Genomic DNA, 23,385 nt, shown 5'->3' on the forward strand with positions numbered 1-23,385 from the left:
TGATCTTTTTTAATAAAGAAGATTTTAGCAACTACACTTACAAGAGATTGAAATATCCCCCAGTAATGCCTTATTAACATAATTATACATTAATGAGGTCGAATCTGGGAAGTCTTTTGATATCCCAAATTACTAAGTTTCACGGAGGAAAAAATTCTAGGATACATTTGTCAATAAAGTGACATCACACTACTTTGAATGAGTTACTGTACGTAGTCGGAGTCACCTAGAAGTCAAATGGAGGAAGCCGTAAGGGAGGACATCTCGTCACTTATTGCAATGATATTGGAAACAACTTCAATACTTTTGCGCAGCCACTGCTACTTTTCTTTTGTGTAACTCATTTCAGTCCTGGTTCCGAGGGGTACTGAATCTGTAACCCACCACTGTCTAGCTGAGCCTGCATCTATATCTTTATCTACTATATCAAGTATTGTGCTTAACTTGTCAGGAGGGGGACGACTAATGTACTCCCCCTTTACCAATCTTATACAAGCTGACCACAGATGGCATACTGCAAATGTGAAATCCTGAGGAACAGGCTGAAACTTGGTTTCCACCCAGGGTGGTACCACTCTAGCAGTGGGCAGGTTCTGGAAGAGCTCTGCGCCTTGTTAAAACACCCACAGGAGCATTGGTAAAACAGATATTTGTCCTGCAGTGGAGTAAAAGAGTCTTTTTTTAAATGAGCCTTATTCCTCTTACAGTATCCCATACAAATGAGGTCGCCTTTACATAATCACGAGTTAAGGTTTCACACGATCTGGATAGGATGTAGGGAGATAGGCACACGTGATACTGCCCTTAATCTTCTGAAGATAAATAGGTATGGTAGTCCTCACAGATTATTTGTTTCTCCTCCTTGATTATGTGTTCTCATGACAAACATCACGCTGATCCTGCAAGGCTTAAGGTGAGGAACAAGGAAACAGACAACATTGTATTATGCTGGGTGAGAGAGAGACAGACGGAGGGAGTGATCATCTTTCTGCAATGGAGGCAAATGTGTGGAGACTAACTCCTCCTTTGGCCTTTTCTAATTAGGTTTCCTGAGAATTGCGTAGACTCTTGGAAAAGGAGTTTCGTACTTTTCTATGCTGGAAGAAATCTTTTCAACCTCAAGAGCTGCTGAGCACTGAAGAATTTTCAGTGAAGGGATAACAATAAATGTTGGTGGTGGTTATGAAGAGTTTTCAACCTGAAGTCTAAGAGCTTCTCTTACCCCAGCACCATGGGCTTCATCACATATTGCTTTGTGCTTGTAGCTTCAGATAGACTACAATTTGGTTCAAGTCCGAACATCATCACATGAAAGCCTAGTATTTATCGCTCTAGGTTTTCAATGTATCGAGCAAAAACGGACACAAATTACACACTTTGCGTTGATCTATTCATTGGCATTGATGTCAAAAATAGAAGTGGCACTTTTTTCCATGTCTGTCCTCAAGAAGACAGCAAAAACCCATAAATTAGTGAAATGTGGGAGTTATGCATCGCCGGATAAACCACTGAGTTTCAAAGTCTAAATCACCCATTGCTGCAAAAAACTGCCACAAATGAATCACAATTTTCCCTTAAGTCCCGATGACACAGACAATGACTGACACACATACTTACAGATCTGAACCAGATGGCTGAAAAACATATCTCAAGATGGCTTCTACATCCAAATCATAGTGGATTTATTTACCGTCCTCATGAGAAATATTGACTCAGCCAACTGTCAACCTACCACACCCCCACTCCGAAAAACTGTTCCAAGCCCTTACCACTAGATGGTGTGGATCTTGAAAACTGTTCACTAAGGTGCTGTCTTAGTGAGTCTTCAATAGCACATGCTGAGCCTGACATTTGCCCGGACATGAATGTAATATCATAGTGGAGATCCTAATGGGAAATGTCTTCTGCCACTTTGTATACATTTGGGAATCTAATTTAAAGGGTTTTAGAACAACGTACATGAATACAGTATTGCCTGTCCATCAGACAGAGGGTTAGGATTTTGCTATCTGGGGAGGAAACATATCCTGCAGCAAAGAACATACGTAGTGCTGCAATAAGATGTAATGTCGGGTAAAATTTTTATTTTTTTAGTGAAAGTTTCCTTGAACAACAGTCGTGACTTTCATTGATGATTAGATGCCTTCAGTGATGGTGCTTTGATGCTCTTTCTTCTATGAAGCCTTTTTCTCAAGTTCCAGAGTCACCAATATCCATATTTTGGGAGTTTTGAGGCATGCTGGGTAAACTTTTATTCCTTACATTTCAGCTTTGAAGATTTCAAATGCTTGTCTTTTCTCATAGTCTCATGCAAGTGTGAATTGTGGGGCAAGGGTGCCAAATTTAAAGGGGATTTGATGTCCACTATGTAAACTTGCCCTTCAACTCTACAGGTGTCTCAAAACATTTCAGTGTTGTAGACCTTCCCATTTAGCTAATATAGGGAAAAATGCATCCTCCTCATCGAGAAGAGAACAGATATCCCACCAGAAAACTGCTGCTCACTGTTCTCACACATGCCAGAACTTCACCCTACAAGTGAAAAAAACTTCTCACCCAATAGAGTAGCTTCCCATGCTCACCTGCTTTATACAATACAATCTACATCACATGTAGAGCAAACTCTAGCCTCAATGTGCATGCTGACTTCACCTGATGAAGCAAACCATTCTCCTCACTTCATACATATTGTACGCCCTTACTTCACTATTAACACCTGTCATTATCAACTAGAGACCAGACAAAAAGGTAGAGTGCATAATACAAGTGTAGTAATTATTAATGTAGAACTCAATCCTCACTTTATACTGCTCACCTCTTCATCATATATATATATATATATGGGCATGTTACCTATTAATCTTCTCATTCCAGCAAGAACACCCTCCTTACCTCATATAGCACACTTGATTAAGGTCAACACTCACTTGCAGATGAACTTCAGAAACTCATATATGCTGGACCCCCTCTTTGCCTAATACACATATTATGCCCTCTAAGTCTACATAAAGCACACCTCCTTAGCTGGTATATGTAGAAAATCTTCCTTCTCACATCATACGAGCAGCACACTTTCTACATTACGTCATACATACAGTACATCCTTTCGCATCACACATGTTGAATTTCTTCCTTCCACATCTAATTCAGCTCACCTCAGGCTTGCATCACATCCTCCGCATTCTCATATTGTGCACACATTACCTCACCTCACTCATGCAGGCTATACAATTTAGGTCTGCCCTCTCATGTGCTGTAGGTGCACTCTACTCCTCCCGTCTGCAAACCATTAGAACAACCTTTTTAGATCCCTGGAAAAATTAAAATAAATCATACCCAGCTCATGAGGAATATCTTCACTCAGGATGGCAACAGAAGTGGTGATGCCCTGGAAGACAGAAACAGTGAAGGAGGCCCCGATTGCGAGGCCATCGATGACGTTGTGAAGTCCGTCACTGAGAGTAATCATCCAACCCAGAGTGGCGATGTCAGAGTAACGTATAGCTTTTAGCCAGTAGCAGGTGCCCTGAGAGCCCGCCAGATCCTACAAGGAAAGCCAGAAACAGTCATATGATAAACAGGCACCAAGGACACCCACACCTGGGCTGCAAAAGGACAAACACAGCACAAGCAACACGCACAGTAAGGATAGCAGTTGGAGATGAATGAGATTTAGAATGGCACATGGGAGACAGGGCAGGGGTAGTGCATACAAACATTAGGAGCAATAAAAGTATACTGTTTTCAAAAACAGCAAGAACTGCACACAAACACAGGAGAGATTACATAGGTTTATCACAAAGGGCATGGATGATGCATGGAAACACCAAAAAGGATAGTGTTAGGATAGGCCATACTTAGGGTAAAGAGGACACATGGTACCCAGAGGAGAGGAGTCACACAGACACTGCAGGCAGCAAAAAAACATAGACGTTGCAGGAAACAGAACACATCACTATGAAAAAGAATGGTACAAAATCACCACAGGGGGTCAAGGTAACACATATCGAACAGAAGATGGAAAAGATAACCACATCTATGTATATTACTTAACTTTGACAACATACGGAGAGAAGGGGGGTCCAGGGGAATATTTAGAGACCCAAACACAGTTATAGTCCCCTAAGAGAAACACTATATTAACAAAAATACTAGCTGTGGGTCTAACAACAACTATCTCTGTGTTCACATGTGTATATAATGCAACGGTGTGTAATCAAATAAAACTAGTAAGTTGCATAGGGACTAATCACTATGTGATATTGTTCCCATCAGTTATCTGTTCTGAACCGCCCTGGTCATCATTTGGGCCATTACACAGAGTGGAATGTCCACCCTGCACTTACAAGTGTCCTTACTAATGATAACTGAAAAGCAGTGCTGAACCAAAAAAGTGAGTGAAAGTGCTTACTATTAAAATTGGATAATGAATTTGAAAGAACCTCTTTTATTTGCGACATCAATTCATTTCCAAATTTAAAATATGTCAAATGCAAAGTAACAGTAGTTTAAACAAATATCTACTGCAAAATGTTTTCAGGTCGACATGTTTCTGCAGTTGTGTGACCCTAATGGTGTCTACTGCTTCTTCAGGACCAATAATTTACCTTGCTACTGCTTAAACAAACGGGTGAGTGCATAAGGGAACAAAAAAGATTTCACCTGATACGGTCCTCGCATCTCTGTTTAAGATGAAATCATATCCATGCGTCCCATTTTGAAAGAGAAGGGAAAAAAACACATAACACAAAGATAGTGAGTCAACAATTCACTTAGGAATGTTATCAATTAAATGAGCTGTATGGATTAGCCCATACTAGGTATGATGCAACATTACCTACCACTATATAAATTAATAGGGTTATCTCTCACTCACCTAGAGTATGGAGGATACGCGCCGCTCCTCACCTGGCTACAGCTCAGGAAAAAGGCGCATTGCTCTAATTAGAGAAACCAAAAATGAAAATGGTGAGGACCCCACACAGTAGCTGCTGTACACTGAATCTGCCAAAAATAGGTCTAATATCTTAATTCTATAGTTGACAGCTCGTGGTGAATCTCGCTGTCCAATTACAAAGCATGTATTACGTAATACTTAAAGTAGTAGTTGTCGTCTACTTCTGATGGTCAGAAGCGAGCGTAATTGTTTTGCAAGCGAGGTTTGCTAGATATTCCCGCAAAACACTCGAAATCGACGGGGGTTCTCACCTGTCCGTCAATACGCCAAGCGGGCATCCGTGCTGTTTGGGGAGGCACTCGACCGCCCAACTTTGCGTCCTTATGAAGAGATGCGATCCAGATTGCCATCATCTCGTGATCGGTGGCGCATCGTTATGACGCACATGAGAGTAACCAACTCTCATTGGTCAGTGTTAGCGCGTCATACGTATGCGCTCCAGAGGCTCATGGGAATAGTAGTCTCTAATGGCGTTTCTGTAGTATTATCATAGTTTGACAGTTACTGAATAAAGGGTAAACTTGTAAAGATACAATCTCTTTCAAAACTATCGTTTTTTAAGTTATTAACGAGTGGAGATCTCTGCTCACTTATTTAAAGAATAAGGAATCAACCCCTCGCTGACATAACCAAATCCCATACCGTCTCCAGATTAATCAACATGATCATTTATACAATGTCAAAAGAGCCAGGTAAAACGGTTGTAGTTGACATTCCTATAGGCATCAGCCTCTCCAATTATAAACAGGTAGTTCAGTCTTTTTTCAACTTTTTACAACGTGAATTGTGTACCTTGTCAATACTTAAAAAAGCAGTACTTAAAAAAGCAATACTTAGAAAAGCAATCTCCACGTTATTAATTCTATATATATCTGGGATGTATGTGCCTTAGCGTCAAATATCCAGTCGTCACTAAGCCCTTCTTCACTGTTTGAATAATACATTTACTTAAAAAATGCGCATTTTTGTTTGTGAAGTCTAGTACCACATAGAGGGTCATATGTCCTCAAGGATCACATGTACTGGAAAGGGCCAGATTGTTCTTACAAGGTCATCCAAGGGATATCTTCGTTGAGGCCACATTTATCAGAATTCAAACGATATACCCATTTCTGCTCAATTTTGAATAGATGTTTTGAAATATCAGTGACGTGGGGAGGAATATATGGCTGTTCTAGCACGGTCCAGGTAAAATCAGTTGGTTTATGGCCCACAGTTAGGAAATGATTTGTGAGGCGGGTTGCTTGTTTCCTACACCTGATTGTGCTCTTGTGTTGTGATATTCTCGTTTTCACCTTCCTCGTCGTCATGCCAACGTACTTCAATTGGTATCAAACAAGGGGAATAAAAGTGGACGGTTTTTAATGGGGTCCAATGTACTCGTCCTAAGCAGCAGCAAACAAAGAGTATTGTACAGAGTTCCCCAGTGGGAGCTAGTGGTTTAGCTCGGTCAATCTTCTCTCTCAATAGTTATGACGGAACAAGTGCATGGTGTAGACCCTTTTCAGAATATAAGGATACCTCACACAGGTTACCGACAGGACAACACTTGTTGTCCCAATCGGTGGCCGTCCAGCGTCATCATCGGTATCCTGCTCCTACGGCAGGCTGGCGGTGCAATGCCCGTCGGGCAGCATGGGGGGCTGCACTTTGGTGGAGATCTTTTATTCCGAGCCAACGGGTGTGTGTGTGTGAGGGGCCTAAGGAGTACAATAGTGAGCATGGGGGTGTGTGTGTCTAAAAAAAAGTCAGTCGAGTCCATTGGGAAGTATTTTAATGATCAGGCTCGCTGCTTTATTAAAAATAAGGGGTATTAAGGAGTGAGGAACAATGGGACCAGTCCTTATTCAACCCTTCATGTGAATATGGTCGACATGTTTCTTGCCATAAGGGCAATTCGTCAGGACCTTAGTGCTCATATAATTGCTGGGATCCTCTAAACTAAGAAGACCCCCATATACGACCTGAGTGGTATCGTACAGAAATGGTTCCAGGCGAGGGACCTCCTGGGAACTGAAGAAAAATAAACAGACATAAATGATGTTAAAGTGCGGTATGACCAATTTACATCAAACGGTGCCTGTATTCAAGGTGACATTATAGTGAGTGCCCCGTGAATACAACTGCTGTGTCATAACAGATTTTAGTGGTACTGTGAGAGAAAAGTGGTTGATCAAGACAGTGCGCGCGAATGGACACGCTCTGTATTTGGGCAGTCATGCTGTACTCATTTTAGCATGCATCTTGGTGAAAGGGCTCGGCTCACGGCTATGCAGCGTGCTGGGTCGGGTGTGACTCCAATATTCCGGGCCATTGGTAGTGTTACACCCTAACACAGTTAGGTGGTGTGAGGAGCCTATATTTTAAAAAATTATATATATACATGTAGACTAAGGAATTTAGCCATACAACCCAAACGAAACCGCAAATATAAAACCGCTCGTGTAGTTTGACACTCTGTTGCTGAGTGGGGTCGGTGCTAGCGTGGTGGTCGCGATCACCAGCAAGTAATTGAAACAAACAAAGTGCCCTGATCGACAAATACGCGTGGGCGCGGGCAATGTCAGAGTCGATGATGCGCTTACCCTTTGTGGTTGCTCCTGAAGGCCTCTCGAGCTGTCCAGGTGGGGCCAGCAGCGAGTGAGGGGTTCCTGCAGGGAGAGTAAGGCATCCCGCGGGATTGTTTAGAAAGATAAGCGCCTTCACGCAGAGCCCCGCGTGAAGGGGATCAGCTGGGTAGTGACTTGCCGCACGTCTGGCACGGAGCACGCGGATTATCAAAAACCAGCTCAACACCTTACCTCAAAAGTCGCTGAAGGCAGGCATCTCAGCACCTATCCATCCCACGGTGAACCGAAGTCAGGACAGCCAGCAGGGTAGAAAGGCAATGTCCAGTGTAGTTAAGGAATAGTTGAGCGCGCGCCAAGGGGGCGTGTCCCACCGGTTGCTAAGCACCGGCACGCGGGAGTGGAGAGCAAGAAGGGGTTAGCTCAAAGCAGCGAGTATAACGTACTGCAATACGGGGGCCATCTTGGAACGGGCAAAGAGATATGGTCTGTCATATTGGTAATCGTGTAGGGATGGACAAAAGGAGTCCAGAATCATGGCTATCTGGCGAGGGTAGTCCAGGGCACCCCATCGTTCAATCCCAGTTCATCGCACTGTAATCGATGTACCCATCTTTGTTCGAGTCGGAAGAGGGCCTGTTGGTTGAAGTTTGGTAAACACTCAAGGACAGCCCACCTGATGTTTTCTGGGCGATGATGATTTTCTTTGCAATGTTCATACAGCTTAGTGTGTGATTTGTGACACCGAATGTTGCTGTTGTGCTCCATTATTCGTTGTTTAACTGGGCGCATGGTCATCCCAATGTACAACAGATCGCACGGGCAAATCAGCACATAAATACATCTGGAACTGTTACAGTTGGTATGTTTGTTCATTGTCCATGTGTAGTTGCCTTGGAGTACAATGGTCTTGCCTTGGATGGTCTGGGGGCAGACAACGCAGGACCCACAGCGATAGTGTCCAGTAACTGGAGGAAGATCCCAGAGAGTATTGGCAACTTGGGTGTTGGTTTTCTTAGGACGGGTGTGTATCAGCGTGTCCTTAAGATTTGCCGTCCTCTTAAAAGCAAAGCGAGGGCGCGGTATCTCCATCCCTGCAGAGTTAAGAATGCCCCAATGTGAATTGATTGTTTTTTTGAAGAACGAAGAATGTTTCGTGAATGAGGTCACACAGGTAATCGTGTCCTCTTGCTCCTTGGGGTGTACTTCGAGCAGAGCCTCTCGGTTGTTGTTAAGGGCTCTTTTAGTGGAGGTTTTCAAAAGATGAGTGGGATAGCCCCGATCCCGGAGCTTGGTTTGCAAGGATTGTGCTTGCTGTTTGTAATCAGTAGTTGAGCTGCAATTTCTCCGTAGGCGGAGAAATTGACCGAAAGGTAAATTGTCCCTTAGGGATCTAGTGTGATGACTGGTGTAAGGCAATAGACTGTTCCTGTCAGTGTCCTTTTTGTACAGAGTGGTACTGATAGTGGTTGGTTCCAGTGATATAGTAAGGTCCAGAAAAGGTATGGATAGGTTGGAGATCGTGCCCGTGAATTTTAGAAACGGGTTTTGTTGGTTTATCCATGTACAAAAGGCCTCGCAAGTCAAACGGTCACCCTTCCAGAACACCAGGATGTCGTCGATGTACTGACGCCAACACGTGAGATTTTCACGGTATGGGTTGTGTTCAGGGGGGTAAATGCACTTCTCTTCAAATGATGCCATATAGATACATGCCAGGCTCGGCGCAAAGGTCGAGCCCATCGATGTTCCACGGACCTGATGGTATAAGTTCGATTCATATTTGAAAAAATTCTCAGTAAGTGCAATGTGTGCCAACTCCATTATGAAAGAGATCGGGGTGGGGGACAGCCACTCCTCTCGTCGGAGAAGGGAGTCCACTGCTTCCAGCGTGGCCTGTTGAGGGATGTTTGTGTACAACGCTTCCACGTCGAGGGTAAGGAGGAGGTCGATGTCTTCTCTGCCATCCATGTTGTTAATGAGACGTAGCACATCTCTGGTGTCTTGAAGGTAAGACGGGATCGATTTAACCAGAGGCTGAAGAAACGCATCACAGAATTGGGATAGGGGTTCTAAAATAGAACCAATGCCCGACACGATCGGTCTTCCTAGGACTGGAGTGGTGCCCTTGTGTATTTTGGGCAGAGTGTAAAAATACGGTGTTACCGGGTCTGTTGTTACCAGGAATTCTGCCTCTTTTTTGCTGATCCATTCATTAGTCTCTGCTTCAATGACTAGAGACATCACGGTAGTAGTTAGTCGATTGGTGGGATCCTCAGTTAGTAGTCTGTAGTGGGTGGTATTGGCTAGTTGGCGTCTGCACTCCCGATCATAGTCGTCATGATTTTGTATGACCGTAGCTCCCCCTTTGTCAGCCTGCTTGATGACGATTGAAGTGTCCCTGCCAAGGGAGGTAGCTGCCTGTCTCTCAGCATTGGACAGATTGTTAAAGGGTTTGATTGGAGGTATCTTCTGCATGGTTCTCAGGACTGCTCTTTCAAAAGTTAGGACCTCTGGAGGTACCATCCCGTCAGACGGGGTGAAGGCCGAAGGTTTCCTAAGGCCTGTGTCATCGCTAGGGATTTCTGGCCGATTATCAAAAAAGGCTCGGAGGCGTATTTTTCTGAAGAACTGCTTAAGCTCAATCATTTCCTGAAAGGAGTCAGGGATCGGGGTGGGGACAAAGCCCAAGCCTTTTTCCAGAACACTCTTCTCTGGAGTGGAGAGAGTTCTTTTTGATAGGTTCACGATCAAACTCGTCTCCCTCTGGTTGTCGCGCTCCTGGTCTCCACCCCAGTCGGCTCTGGCGTCTGGTCCTGCCACTGTACTCCCTTGTTTCCGCCTCGCTTTCGCCCTCTTCCTCTGCCCCAACCTCTGCCTTGAAAAGGAGGCGGATTAAGAGGGTAGAATTGCGGGGGGCCTTGTGGGTAGAAGGGATACTGCCACGGTGGTGGTATATGGGGTGGGCCATGGAACACTGGACCTTGATGATATCCCTGTTGCCAGGGCCGTGTGGGTCGTGTATTTCTCGCCTGGTAGCCACCACTGGAGTCACTGCTTGTGGAACCCCGTCTGGTGTCCGTGCTTGAATTCTCGTCCGAGGAGTAAGTGTTCTTCTTTGCTTTAAAATCATCTTTAAGGTAGGGGTAAACCTTCTCCTTTGAGAATTTGGCTATGTCCTTCTCCAATTTGGTGGTTTTCTGTTTGAGCAAGAAGTCGTGGTGGTCAAGCATCTCTTGGTTGATCTCAGAGAGTTTTGTAGTAAATGCTGTTTTGTTGTTCTTTGTAGTAGCGTTCTTCATGGTCGCTTCAAGAGCAGGGTTGTATGGCTAAATTCCTTAGTCTACATGTATATATATAATTTTTTAAAATATAGGCTCCTCACACCACCTAACTGTGTTAGGGTGTAACACTACCAATGGCCCGGAATATTGGTGTCACACCCGACCCAGCACGCTGCATAGCCGTGAGCCGAGCCCTTTCACCAAGATGCATGCTAAAATGAGTACAGCATGACTGCCCAAATACAGAGCGTGTCCATTCGCGCGCACTGTCTTGATCAACCACTTTTCTCTCACAGTACCACTAAAATCTGTTATGACACAGCAGTTGTATTCACGGGGCACTCACTATAATGTCACCTTGAATACAGGCACCGTTTGATGTAAATTGGTCATACCGCACTTTAACATCATTTATGTCTGTTTATTTTTCTTCAGTTCCCAGGAGGTCCCTCGCCTGGAACCATTTCTGTACGATACCACTCAGGTCGTATATGGGGGTCTTCTTAGTTTAGAGGATCCCAGCAATTATATGAGCACTAAGGTCCTGACGAATTGCCCTTATGGCAAGAAACATGTCGACCATATTCACATGAAGGGTTGAATAAGGACTGGTCCCATTGTTCCTCACTCCTTAATACCCCTTATTTTTAATAAAGCAGCGAGCCTGATCATTAAAATACTTCCCAATGGACTCAACTGACTTTTTTTAGACACACACACCCCCATGCTCACTATTGTACTCCTTAGGCCCCTCACACACACACACCCGTTGGCTCGGAATAAAAGATCTCCACCAAAGTGCAGCCCCCCATGCTGCCCGACGGGCATTGCACCGCCAGCCTGCCGTAGGAGCAGGATACCGATGATGACGCTGGACGGCCACCGATTGGGACAACAAGTGTTGTCCTGTCGGTAACCTGTGTGAGGTATCCTTATATTCTGAAAAGGGTCTACACCATGCACTTGTTCCGTCATAACTATTGAGAGAGAAGATTGACCGAGCTAAACCACTAGCTCCCACTGGGGAACTCTGTACAATACTCTTTGTTTGCTGCAACGTACTTCAATTGGCAAGAGCACGTGATCAAATAGATAAGGTTGGTGCTATTACAATTTGTGAACCTCTTTTGTTCCCACCGTCGTGAAGTACCTATGTTGATACTGGTAGAGTGGGTAGTCTGTGGGCATGCCGCACATGTCCCGCATGGATGATGTCCCTCCACGGGGGGCAAATCCCAGAGAGTGCAAACTTGATGGACCTTTCTTGTTTTCGGTCTAGTGTGCACTAGACGGTCTCTCATGCTCGTCCCTCTCTTGTAGGCGAATAGTGGTATCAGGCAGTGATAATTAAAACTGCAAAGAGAGTTGCTGATAAGATCCTAGTTGAGATCCATGTGCTGGAAGGCCAGATCAAAGCCAAGATCACTGGGAAGCTATTTACGAAAAATCAGGATGAGAGTAACAAGCCGAACAAAGAATTTAAAGACTCGATACTATTCGCCAAACTTGAAAAGTGCAAAAAAGACCTAGCTAAATTCGCCATGGATAAAATCTATCCATACACCAGTGACACTTATACACCTCCCCCCTACAACAGAAATGTACGCAAAGGAGGGTCCACATATGGGACTTCTACTTCGGAAGACACTTCCAGTGATTCTGATTCAAACAACCAGGGGAACACCACCTACCAACAACGAGGTAGAGGTAACAAGAGGAACTGGAGAGGCTACAATTATGGACCTAATCAATCCAACCAGTGGTGGATACCTAACCCGTGGATGACGGGGGATCCTTTTCCACCACAGATGTTGGGCCCTCTTGGCCCGATGCCTTTTCCGCAGAACCAGAATATGCAGCCTTTTTTAGGCTTTGGCCAAGGAAGGCAACGAGGAAGGAGACGGGCGTCCAGAGGCCTAGTACAGTGGAATGTCCCACCACAAGGGATGGGCCTACGGAATGGGAAACAGATCCCACAAGACCAAGCAGGATCGAGCTCGGGGACAGTTTGATTATCAATCTGAGTTCCAAAGAGCTGACAACGACTGAAAAACAGGTCCTCAACCGGGGCCTTGGCTTTGTGCAAACTACTACTGGCGATCCTTTCGAGACACAAATTGAATTAGGAAAATTCTTTAGAAAGGTCAGATTGCACTTTTTCTTCTCCAAATCAGAAGACTTCCAGAGGGTAGGATTGAACACTGGTTTAAAAAAACCCTCAACGTTTACACCACTACCTAGTACTATACCAACTAAAGTTACTACATTTGAAGAAGCTGTGAAATATGATATTCATAATCTGTTTGCGAATACCACCAAACCCTACATGAACCTCCCAAGGGTTGAACAACAAGCTCTAACTGCATTAGCCCAAGATGATACAGTGACTATCAAACCCGCTGATAAAGGGGGCGCGATAGTACTTCTTGACACCACTACCTATAGAGAAGAATGTCTGAGACAACTGAATGATACCAACTCCTATAGGTTGTTATCAGAAGATCCTACAGACAGAATCTCCAGTGATATCAAGCATCTCGTTGAAGAGGCATTAACAGAAGGTTGGGTTACTCCCTCTGAGGCGGCTTTCTTGAGTACATCTAACCCGGTGATGCCATATTTTTATGTGCTCCCGAAGATTCACAAAGAGAAACGACCACCTCCAGGATGTCCGATAATCTCCAGAATTGGGTCTCTATTGGAACCTTTATCGACTTTTGTCGATTTTTTTCTGCGCCCTTTGGTAAAATTGATGCCAACTTACATCCAGGACACCAAAGATCTGTTGAGGACACTCCCTACCATTGAATTTGACATGGCTACAGACTTACTGGTGTCATTTGATGTTGAGTCCCTGTACACCTCGATTCCCCAAAATGAGACTCTTGATGTGATCGAGGCGCTACTACGACAACAAGAATGGGACTCCATCACTCCAGTCTCTTTCATCATGAATCTGGCCACTTTGGCTATGAAAGAAAACTTTTTCAGGTTCGAGGAGAGTGTGTTCCTCCAGACATCTGGGACCAGTATGGGCAGCGTTTTTGCCCCAAGCCTGGCAAATTTATACGTCCATAAGTTTGAACAGGACTGTGTACTTGCCCCGGCCAACCCTCATATAACATCTGTGAAGAGTTGGAAACGCTATATTGACGATATTTTTGTCGTATGGCATGGAACAGAGTCTGAGTTAAAAACGTTCCATGAGTGGTTGAATGAACAGAACAGTTTTCTGCGCTTTACTGTTGAGTATTCTAATTCCAGTTTAGCATTTTTGGATCTGTTGATCTTAGCCACCCCTACAGGTTTGATTTCCGAGTTGTACAAGAAGCCTATGGCTCGCAACTCTCTACTGCAATACGACAGTTGTCACCCAAAGGCACGGAGGGACAATCTGCCCTTTGGTCAGTTTTTACGGATTCAACGTAATTGTACAACGAAGGAAAGCTTCCAGAGACATGCAGACACCCTTCAGAACTGGCTGTGTCAGAAGAAGTATCCAAAAAAGTTGATTCGGAGGTCCAAGAAGAGGGCTTCAAACAACAATCGTGAATCACTCCTTGAATTGACACCTCCGAAACCCCAAAATGAAAGGATTACATTTGTAAACACCTTCAATACAAGGTCAAATGCTATACAAAAAATCGTAAAAAAGCATTGGAAAATTGTGAACACTGGTCCTGATACACTGCCTGAACCACTATTCGCCTACAAGAGAGGGACGAGCATGAGAGACCGTCTAGTGCACACTAGACCGAAAACAAGAAAGGTCCATCAAGTTGGCACTCTCTGGGATTTGCCCCCCGTGGAGGGACATCATCCATGCGGGACATGTGCGGCATGCCCACAGACTACCCACTCTACCAATATCAACATAGGTACTTCACGACGGTGGGAACAAAAGAGGTTCACAAATTGTAATAGCACCAACCTTATCTATTTGATCACGTGCTCTTGCCAATTGAAGTACGTTGGCATGACGACAAGGAAGGTGAAAACGAGAATATCAGAACACAAGAGCACAATCAGGTGTAGGAAACAAGCAACCCGCCTCACAAATCATTTCCTAACTGTGGGCCATAAACCAACTGATTTTACCTGGACCGTGCTAGAACAGCCATATATTCCTCCCCACGTCACTGATATTTCAAAACATCTATTCAAAATTGAGCAGAAATAGGTATATCGTTTGAATTCTGATAAATGCGGCCTCAACGAAGATATCCCTTGGATGACCTTGTAAGAACAATCTGGTCATTTCCAGTACATATAAGAACAATCTGGCCCTTTCCAGTACATGTGATCCTTGAGGACATATGACCCTCTATGTGGTACTAGACTTCACAAACAAAAATGCGCATTTTTTAAGTAAATGTATTATTCAAACAGTGAAGAAGGGCTTAGTGACTACTGGATATTTGACGCTAAGGCACATACATCCCAGATATATATAGAATTAATAACGTGGAGATTGCTTTTCTAAGTATTGCTTTTTTAAGTACTGCTTTTTTAAGTATTGACAAGGTACACAATTCACGTTGTAAAAAGTTGAAAAAAGACTGAACTACCTGTTTATAATTGGAGAGGCTGACGCCTATAGGAATGTCAACTACAACCGTTTTACCTGGCTCTTTTGACATTGTATAAATGATCATGTTGATTAATCTGGAGACGGTATGGGATTTGGTTATATCAGCGAGGGGTTGATTCCTTATTCTTTAAATAAGTGAGCAGAGATCTCCACTCGTAAATAACTTAAAAAACAATAGTTTTGAAAGAGATTGTATCTTTACAAGTTTACCCTTTATTCAGTAACTGTCAAACTACGATAATACTACAGAAACACCATTAGAGACTACTATTCCCATGAGCCTCTGGAGCGCACACGTATGACGCGCTAACACTGACCAGTGAGAGTTGGTTACTCTCATGTGCGTCATAACGATGCGCCACCGATCACGAGATGATGGCAATCTGGATCGCATCTCTTCATAAGGACGCGAAGTTGGGCGGTCGAGTGCCTCCCCAAACAGCACGGATGCCCGCTTGGCGTATTGACGGACAGGTGAGAACCCCCGTCGATTTCGAGTGTTTTGCGGGAATATCTAGCAAACCTCGCTTGCAAAACAATTACGCTCGCTTCTGACCATCAGAAGTAGACGACAACTACTACTTTAAGTATTACGTAATACATGCTTTGTAATTGGACAGCGAGATTCACCATTAGCTGTCAACTATAGAATTAAGATATTAGACCTATTTAGGAACTATTTTTGGCAGATTCAGTGTACAGCAGCTACTGTGTGGGGTCCTCACCATTTTCATTTTTGGTTTCTCTAATTAGAGCAATGCGCCTTTTTCCTGAGCTGTAGCCAGGTGAGGAGCGGCGCGTATCCTCCATACTCTAGGTGAGTGAGAGATAACCCTATTAATTTATATAGTGGTAGGTAATGTTGCATCATACCTAGTATGGGCTAATCCATACAGCTAATTTAATTGATAACATTCCTAAGTGAATTGTTGTTTCACTATCTTTGTGTTATGTGTTTTTTTCCCTTCTATTTCACAATGGGACGCATGGATATGATTTCATCTTAAACAGAGATGCGAGGACCGTATCAGGTGAAATCTTTTTTGTTCCCTTATGCACTCACCCGTTTGTTTAAGCAGTAGCAAGGTAAATTATTGGTCCTGAAGAAGCAGTAGACACCATTAGGGTCACACAACTGCAGAAACATGTCGACCTGAAAACATTTTGCAGTAGATATTTGTTTAAACTACTGTTACTTTGCATTTGACATATTTTAAATTTGGAAATGAATTGATGTCGCAAATAAAAGAGGTTCTTTCAAATTCATTATCCAATTTTAATAGTAAGCACTTTCACTCACTTTTTTGGTTCAGCACTGCTTTTCAGTTATCATTAGTAAGGACACTTGTAAGTGCAGGGTGGACATTCCACTCTGTGTAATGGCCCAAATGATGACCAGGGCGGTTCAGAACAGATAACTGATGGGAACAATATCACATAGTGATTAGTCCCTATGCAACTTACTAGTTTTATTTGATTACACACCGTTGCATTATATACACATGTGAACACAGAGATAGTTGTTGTTAGACCCACAGTTAGTATTCTTGTTAATATAGTATTACTTAACTTTGCCTCAAGCGTAAACCTTGCTCTCGTCCTATTAATCTTTCTACCAGCATTTTCCACAATTGGTAGGATTTTTCAATACATTTGCTTGCAACATTGGGAGCAACTCCTCCAAGAATTGGAATCTGCTTGTGGCACTCTGGCTCACCTGTATTGAAAGGGATCCTACGATGACCTTTCCATCACCTGCTGGACTCTTCATCTCTGACTCACTGGCATGCAGCGCCGCAATCATGTAATCCATGTCACCATTTTGCAACTTCTCGGTCACTCCCTCCTCCTGGTCCTTCTTGGAGGTAAGGCCCTCTGGTGTGTAGTGGCTGTGCCCGTGACTGTGCTACAAGCAATGGAAAAGGGTAATGGAAAGTTAGATGGATCACAGAGAAAGAGTTTTGAAGTAGTACATAGCAGTCCCTAGGTATCAATACAAAGAAAAGGATCATATGCCCACAGAGAACTACACGAATAGACAATGAAAAGGAAAGATAATGAAGCTAGTGGTGACCTGAGTGCAAGCTACAGACACCTGGGGGTAACACAGGGGCTCAATGTTCCGAATATGCTGAAGATGAGACAAGGGACTCACCGGAGGGCAGTAAAACTAGAAAGCAGATCTGTAAATATTCATGCAGGCCAAAGATCAAAGTTATAGGAAGAGGGTGGCACAGCCACTACTTCATGTCTCACAGGAGAGTGCGACATGGTTGGGGGAAGAAAGGGATGGATGCAATGAAACTAGACTCTCGAGGAGGAGTAGTGAATAATATGTGGATAGAAGCATTTGAGAAGGTGGATTGAACCACAGTTGGAGAGGAGCATTCTCAGTAGGGAGGCCAGGTGTACTTAATGAAAGACTATTCTTGGGGAGACTGCAACAGAGAGAAGTTGAATTTATTGTCGTGGTGAGGAAGGGTACAGTACAGCTGTGGAAGGTTGTGAAAAAAACTGGTTGACAGATCAGTGTGGATGACAGGAATTGATGATTCTATGTAAAGATTTTAAAAACCAAGAAAATGCAGCTTCTATGCCTTGCTTTCCAATGAAACAGCTTCTTGGTTAGGTTTAAACATTCGGTGTAATTGATCATACTCTAGATAACCACGTTGATTGTAGAGCTAAAAGAGGTAGGTGGGCAATATGTGGCAACAGGCTGATGCAAAAGACAGTAATAGGGCCAGGTGTGTTGCAGCAGACCGAATCTAAGGGCAGAGTAACATATGAGGTAGTCAGTAGATCCTCTGCTCAGCAGAGTAGATCCCTTTTCCATCCATAAAGCCTCTCTGCAACTCTCTCAATATTGCTCATCTACCCAATCCTTTTATAAATGTATTACATATCAGCCTTGCCTACCAATATGTTATGTGCTTCAAAATAACAACTTTGTATGGATGCTCCACTTGGATGCTCCACTGGCTGGTCCATTGTTTCTATTTGTCAATGTTAATACTGGTCCAATGCTTTTCAAAGTGGTCTTATTTCCTATGCCATTTAAGTAAATCCGAACTTAAAGTCAACAGCATGTCAAATAACTAGCCTCTATTTATTGAAACACTTAAGAGCGTCACAGGATTGCTAAAACACATCTAGGGTACTGGGTACCTACAGACTTAAAAGTCAAGATTGTGTGAGTTTTCCCAGTGTTTGACTATGGACTGCATGATGCTGCTGCTCAAGACATTTGAACTGTAGCCGGATAAGGTCCCCATGCATCACTGAGGCTTCTTGGGAGGAACTGCGTACTTACTTATGCCTACTACACCCCATGGGTTATAGGCATCAACCAGAACTCTCCAGCCATTTCTGTCCAGAGCTTTTCTTTCTATCTGACTCCAGGTGCACCTCATCTTGCAGTCAGCCTCGAGGCCAAGTATATCTTGGCCTTCCTCTTTTCCTTTTCCCTTGAGTGTCCCAGGTGAGGGCTTAACTGGTGGTGACCTCAGGACACCCCCACGCCGCGCAGCCCTCCAGCTGCAGGCGATTCTGTGCCCCAGCACCTCAGGTCCGCCCTGACCTCGGTGCCCCCTTGCTGCTACTGCTCGCTCTTCCAGTCGTTACGTTTTGCCCTCCTGTGCCCCCTTGTATTCTCCTTCTGCCTGTCTGATATTTCACTGTATTTCTGTACTGTACTGTATTTCCCCTGCTGCTCGCTATTCCCTTCGTTTCGTTTGCCCTCCTGTGCCTCTTTGTATTTCCCTCCTGCTTGTTGGCATTTCACTGTATTTCCCTTATTTTTTGTGCAGGGTTAGCGATTCTGCTGCTGTCTCCCCTGGTGTGACCCCCCTCCGCTCCCCGTCTCCCGCCGCTGCTCCATCACGGCCCGCCCCCTTTTTTTCCTGTGTCCCCACTGGCCACCCCGCTCCCGCCTCCCAGCTGATCCTCCCTCCCACTTGGCCTTCAATGGAGACCGCACGGACGCGCAGCGGGCGCGCCGATTGTGCGTCGAAGGCGCGCCAAAGGCAAGCCCGTCTACGCCCGTCCGTGCCTGGACTGCGCCCAGCGCCAGAAACCCTGGTACCCGACGCCGCCAGACCTCACGACGGACCTACGACGCCGCCACCCTCATCGCACTCAACTCCGGACGGAACACCGCCTGCTACTGAGCCACCCCGAAATGCACCCACGGACCCTTCACCTGCCAAGCCTGCAAATTCACCTGCCACCGGACCGGCACCGCACCCTACAAGCCGAGCACCAGCAGCAACCACCTCAAGTGCATCCTGCTCAACACCCGCTGCGTCCACAGACACACCGTCGAACTCTGGAACCTGCTCGACACAACATCACGAGACGTCGCCTTCCTCACAGAAACCTGGATGAACGCCTCCTCAGCCCCTGACATTGCCATAGCCATCCCAGACGGATACAAGATCATTGGGAGAGACCGCGTCAACCAGACCGGAGGAGGCATCGCCATCGTACACAGGAACACCATCCGCATCTCGACCAACTGCAACGACACGCTCACCGCTGCCGAACACCTCCACTTCCAGATACACACCGACCCCAAGACGACCCTCAGAGGCACCCTCATCTACAGACCCCCGGGACCACGCACACAATTCAGCAAAGACATCACAGACTTCATCAGCCTGCCCGCCCTCTCCTCCACGGACTACATCCTCCTAGGGGACCTCAACTTCCACCTGGAGAACAACAACGACAGAAACACCACCACCCTGCTGGACAACCTCGCCAACCTCGGACTCAAGCAACTGGTGAACACCCCCACCCACTACGCCGGCCACACGCTTGACCCCGTCTTCTCCGCCAGCAAGCACATCTCCTTCAGCCACTCCACCGGACTTCACTGGACAGATCACAGCTGCGTCCACTTCAGCTTCAGGAGAAACACGACCCTCCACCACCCACAACAGGCGCCTCGCCGGAGCTGGAGCAAGATCACCGCCGAGCAGCTCACCACCTCCCTCAGCCAGAACCCGCCCGCCAGCACAACGGACCCCAACGAAGCAGCCAGCAACCTCACACAGTGGCTGACCGCCTGCGCCGACGACCTCGCACCACTAAAGAACCCCCCCAACAGACCCGGCAGCAAGAAAACCCCCTGGTTCACCGACGAACTCAAGGACTCCAAGAAGAATTGCCGCACCCTCGAGAAAGCCTGGCGCCATGACCAGACCACAGACAACATGACCGCCCTCAAGCACGCCACCCGCAAGCACCACCAGCTGATCCGCACCACCAAGAAGACAGCATTCAAAGAACGACTGGACAACAACGCCCACGACAGCAAGGAACTCTTCAGCATCGTCAAAGAGCTCTCCAACCCCATCGCCGGAAACAACTACATCACCCCCTCGCAAGACCTCTGCGACTCTCTCGCCTCGTTCTTCCACCGCAAGATCACAGATATCCACAACAGCTTCGACGCACCAACCATGCACCCACCCGCCGAACCAACGCACCCTACCACCACCACCCTCTGCAACTGCACCCCGGTCAGCACCGAAGACACCACCTGCACGATGAACACCATCCACTCCGGATCACCTACCGACCCTTGCCCCCTTGCCCCCACCACGTCTTCAACAAGGACGACTCCATCATCGCACCCCATCTACGGGACATCATCAACACCTCCTTCCACACCGCCACCTTCCCGGAGAGCTGGAAGCACGCCGAGCTCAGCGCCCTCCTGAAGAAACCAACAGCGGACCCCACCGATCTCAAGAACTTCCGCCCCATTCGCTCCTCCCTTTTCCCGCCAAAGTCATCGAGAAGACCGTCAACATACAGCTCGCCGCCTTCGTCAAGACGAATGGATCCCTCGACCCCTCGCAGTCCGGTTTCGGAGCCAACCACAGCACCAAGACCACCCTGATCGCAGCCACCGATGACATCAGATCCCTGCTCGACAATGGGGAAACAGCAGCCCTCATACTCCTGGACCTCTCCGCAGCGTTCGATACTGTCTGCCACCGCACCCACAGCGCCTCCGCAACATCGGAATCCAAGAGAAGGCACTGGAGTGGATCATCTCGTTCCTCACCGGAAGAACCCAGAGAGTCCGCCTCCCCCCGTTCAGATCCGAGGCCACCGAAGTAATCTGCGGCGTACCACAAGGATCCTCACTCAGCCCCACCCTCTTCAACGTCTACATGAGCCCTCTCGCTGCCATCGCAAGCCAACACAACCTTAACATCATCTCCTACGCCGACGACACCCAGATGATCCTCTCCCTCACCAACGACCCCGCCACTGCAAAAGCCAGCCTCCAGGAAGGAATGAAAGACGTCGCGGAATGGATGAAGATCAGCCGCCTGAAACTGAACTCAGACAAGACGGAGGTCCTGATCCTGGGATCATCGCCCGCCGCCTGGGACGACTCCTGGTGGCCCCCTGCCCTGGGCTCCGCACCCAAGCCAACGGACCACGGACGCAACCTGGGCTTCATCCTGGACTCCTCCCTCTCGATGACCAGACAAGTCAACGCCGTCTCCTCGTCGTGCTTCAGCACCCTGCGCATGCTCCGTAAGATCTTCCGCTGGATTCCCACCGAGACCAGGAAGACGGTCACCCAGGCACTCGTCACCAGCCGACTGGACTACGGGAACACCCTCTACGCCGGAACCACAGCCAAACTGCAGAAAAGACTCCAACGCATCCAGAACGCCTCCGCACGACTCATCCTGGACATCCCCCGACACAGCCACATCTCCGGCCACCTGAGAGACCTGCATTGGCTCCCCGTCAGCAAGAGGATCACGTTCAGGCTCCTCACCCACGCACACAAGGCTCTCCACGACCTGGGCCCCAAGTACCTCAACGACCACCTGACTTTCTATACGCCCACCCGCCAGCTACGATCGACCAGCCTCGCCCTTGCCGCCGTACCAAGCATCCGCAGAACCACCACCGGAGGAAGATCCTTCTCCTACCTGGCAGCCAAGACTTGGAACTCCCTCCCCCCATCCACCTTCGGTTGACCCAGGACCATCTTTCCTTCAGGAAGCAACTCAAGACCTGGCTGTTCGTGCAGTAACGTATCCATCCCCCCTCCCCCCACCCCACTCCGCCCCCCACCAGCGCCTTGAGACCCTTCCGGGTGAGTAGCGCGCTATACAAATGTCATGATTGATTGATTGATTGTTTGATGTGGGCTTGCAGAGGGTGTGACAAATTCAGCCCGTAATTTCTTTTCATGATTTCTTCATGAACAGGGAGTTGGGAAGACTGCTGCCATAGGTTGTTGTTGCTGATGGTGTTTAGCCAGCGGATTTGGAGGATTTTCCGCTGACAGGTGTTGATGAAGGTCTGGACTTTGTTGTTGGTCGTCACTGTACTCCAGGTTTCTGCTCCATATAGAAGGATATATTTTACGTTGGTGTTAAAAGTCTGATATTGGTTTTCAGCGGTAGGTCTTTAAAGCTCCAGACCTTCTTTATATTCAAGTCTATTTTATTTTGAACACAGCGATAAGCCTACAACCTCAGATCGAGGCCGGCCGCGTAAGAGATAGGTCTTTGAGTAGGGCGCCAGAGCGGCCGGGGAAAAGCTTTAACACAGCGCCTTGCCTACAACCCTCTCAGGAGGGCCGGCCGCATGGCTTGCAGATGCAGTGTCGAAATGTTTGCAGCAGGCAAGAAGTGATCCGCATTAGTAAGTAGGATATGCAAAGGGCAGATAGCCCATCTGTCTCTAACTGCCCAACGGGGCGCAACCATCTCAGAAAGAAACAAGTGCCAGAGTGGCAAGTAGGAAGAAAGAAAGTGGGAAAGGCAGAAAATCCTAAATGTGGACAGAGAGGTGGGGGGGAAACAGGATGCCAGGTATAGGCGGTATGGCGGAGGACAGCTGGTGAGAGGCCATGTGTGTCCGTAGCCGCAGCTGCGTTGCGCCTGGCGGTCAGGGATGCAGTCTGGCCGGATCTCTAGGGACAAGCGCGTCCTCAAATAGATG

General features: G+C 46.6%; 1 protein-coding gene across 1 annotated transcript in view; it reads right to left on the minus strand.

Moving 5' to 3' along the window:
- Positions 1–23,385, minus strand: part of LOC144791581 (metal cation symporter ZIP14-like) — a 259,836-nt gene that overhangs the window by 49,119 nt on the left and 187,332 nt on the right. The window contains exons 6-7 of the mRNA XM_078666302.1: positions 17,117–17,305; positions 3,337–3,544 (exon numbers count right to left, since the gene is read on the minus strand). Of these exons, the coding sequence (XP_078522428.1) occupies positions 3,337–3,544; positions 17,117–17,305 (397 nt within the window). The remainder of the gene's footprint in view (positions 1–3,336; positions 3,545–17,116; positions 17,306–23,385) is intronic.

This window comes from Lissotriton helveticus, chromosome 11, assembly GCF_964261635.1.
Source record: "Lissotriton helveticus chromosome 11, aLisHel1.1, whole genome shotgun sequence".
Classification (NCBI taxonomy): Eukaryota; Metazoa; Chordata; class Amphibia; order Caudata; family Salamandridae; genus Lissotriton; species Lissotriton helveticus.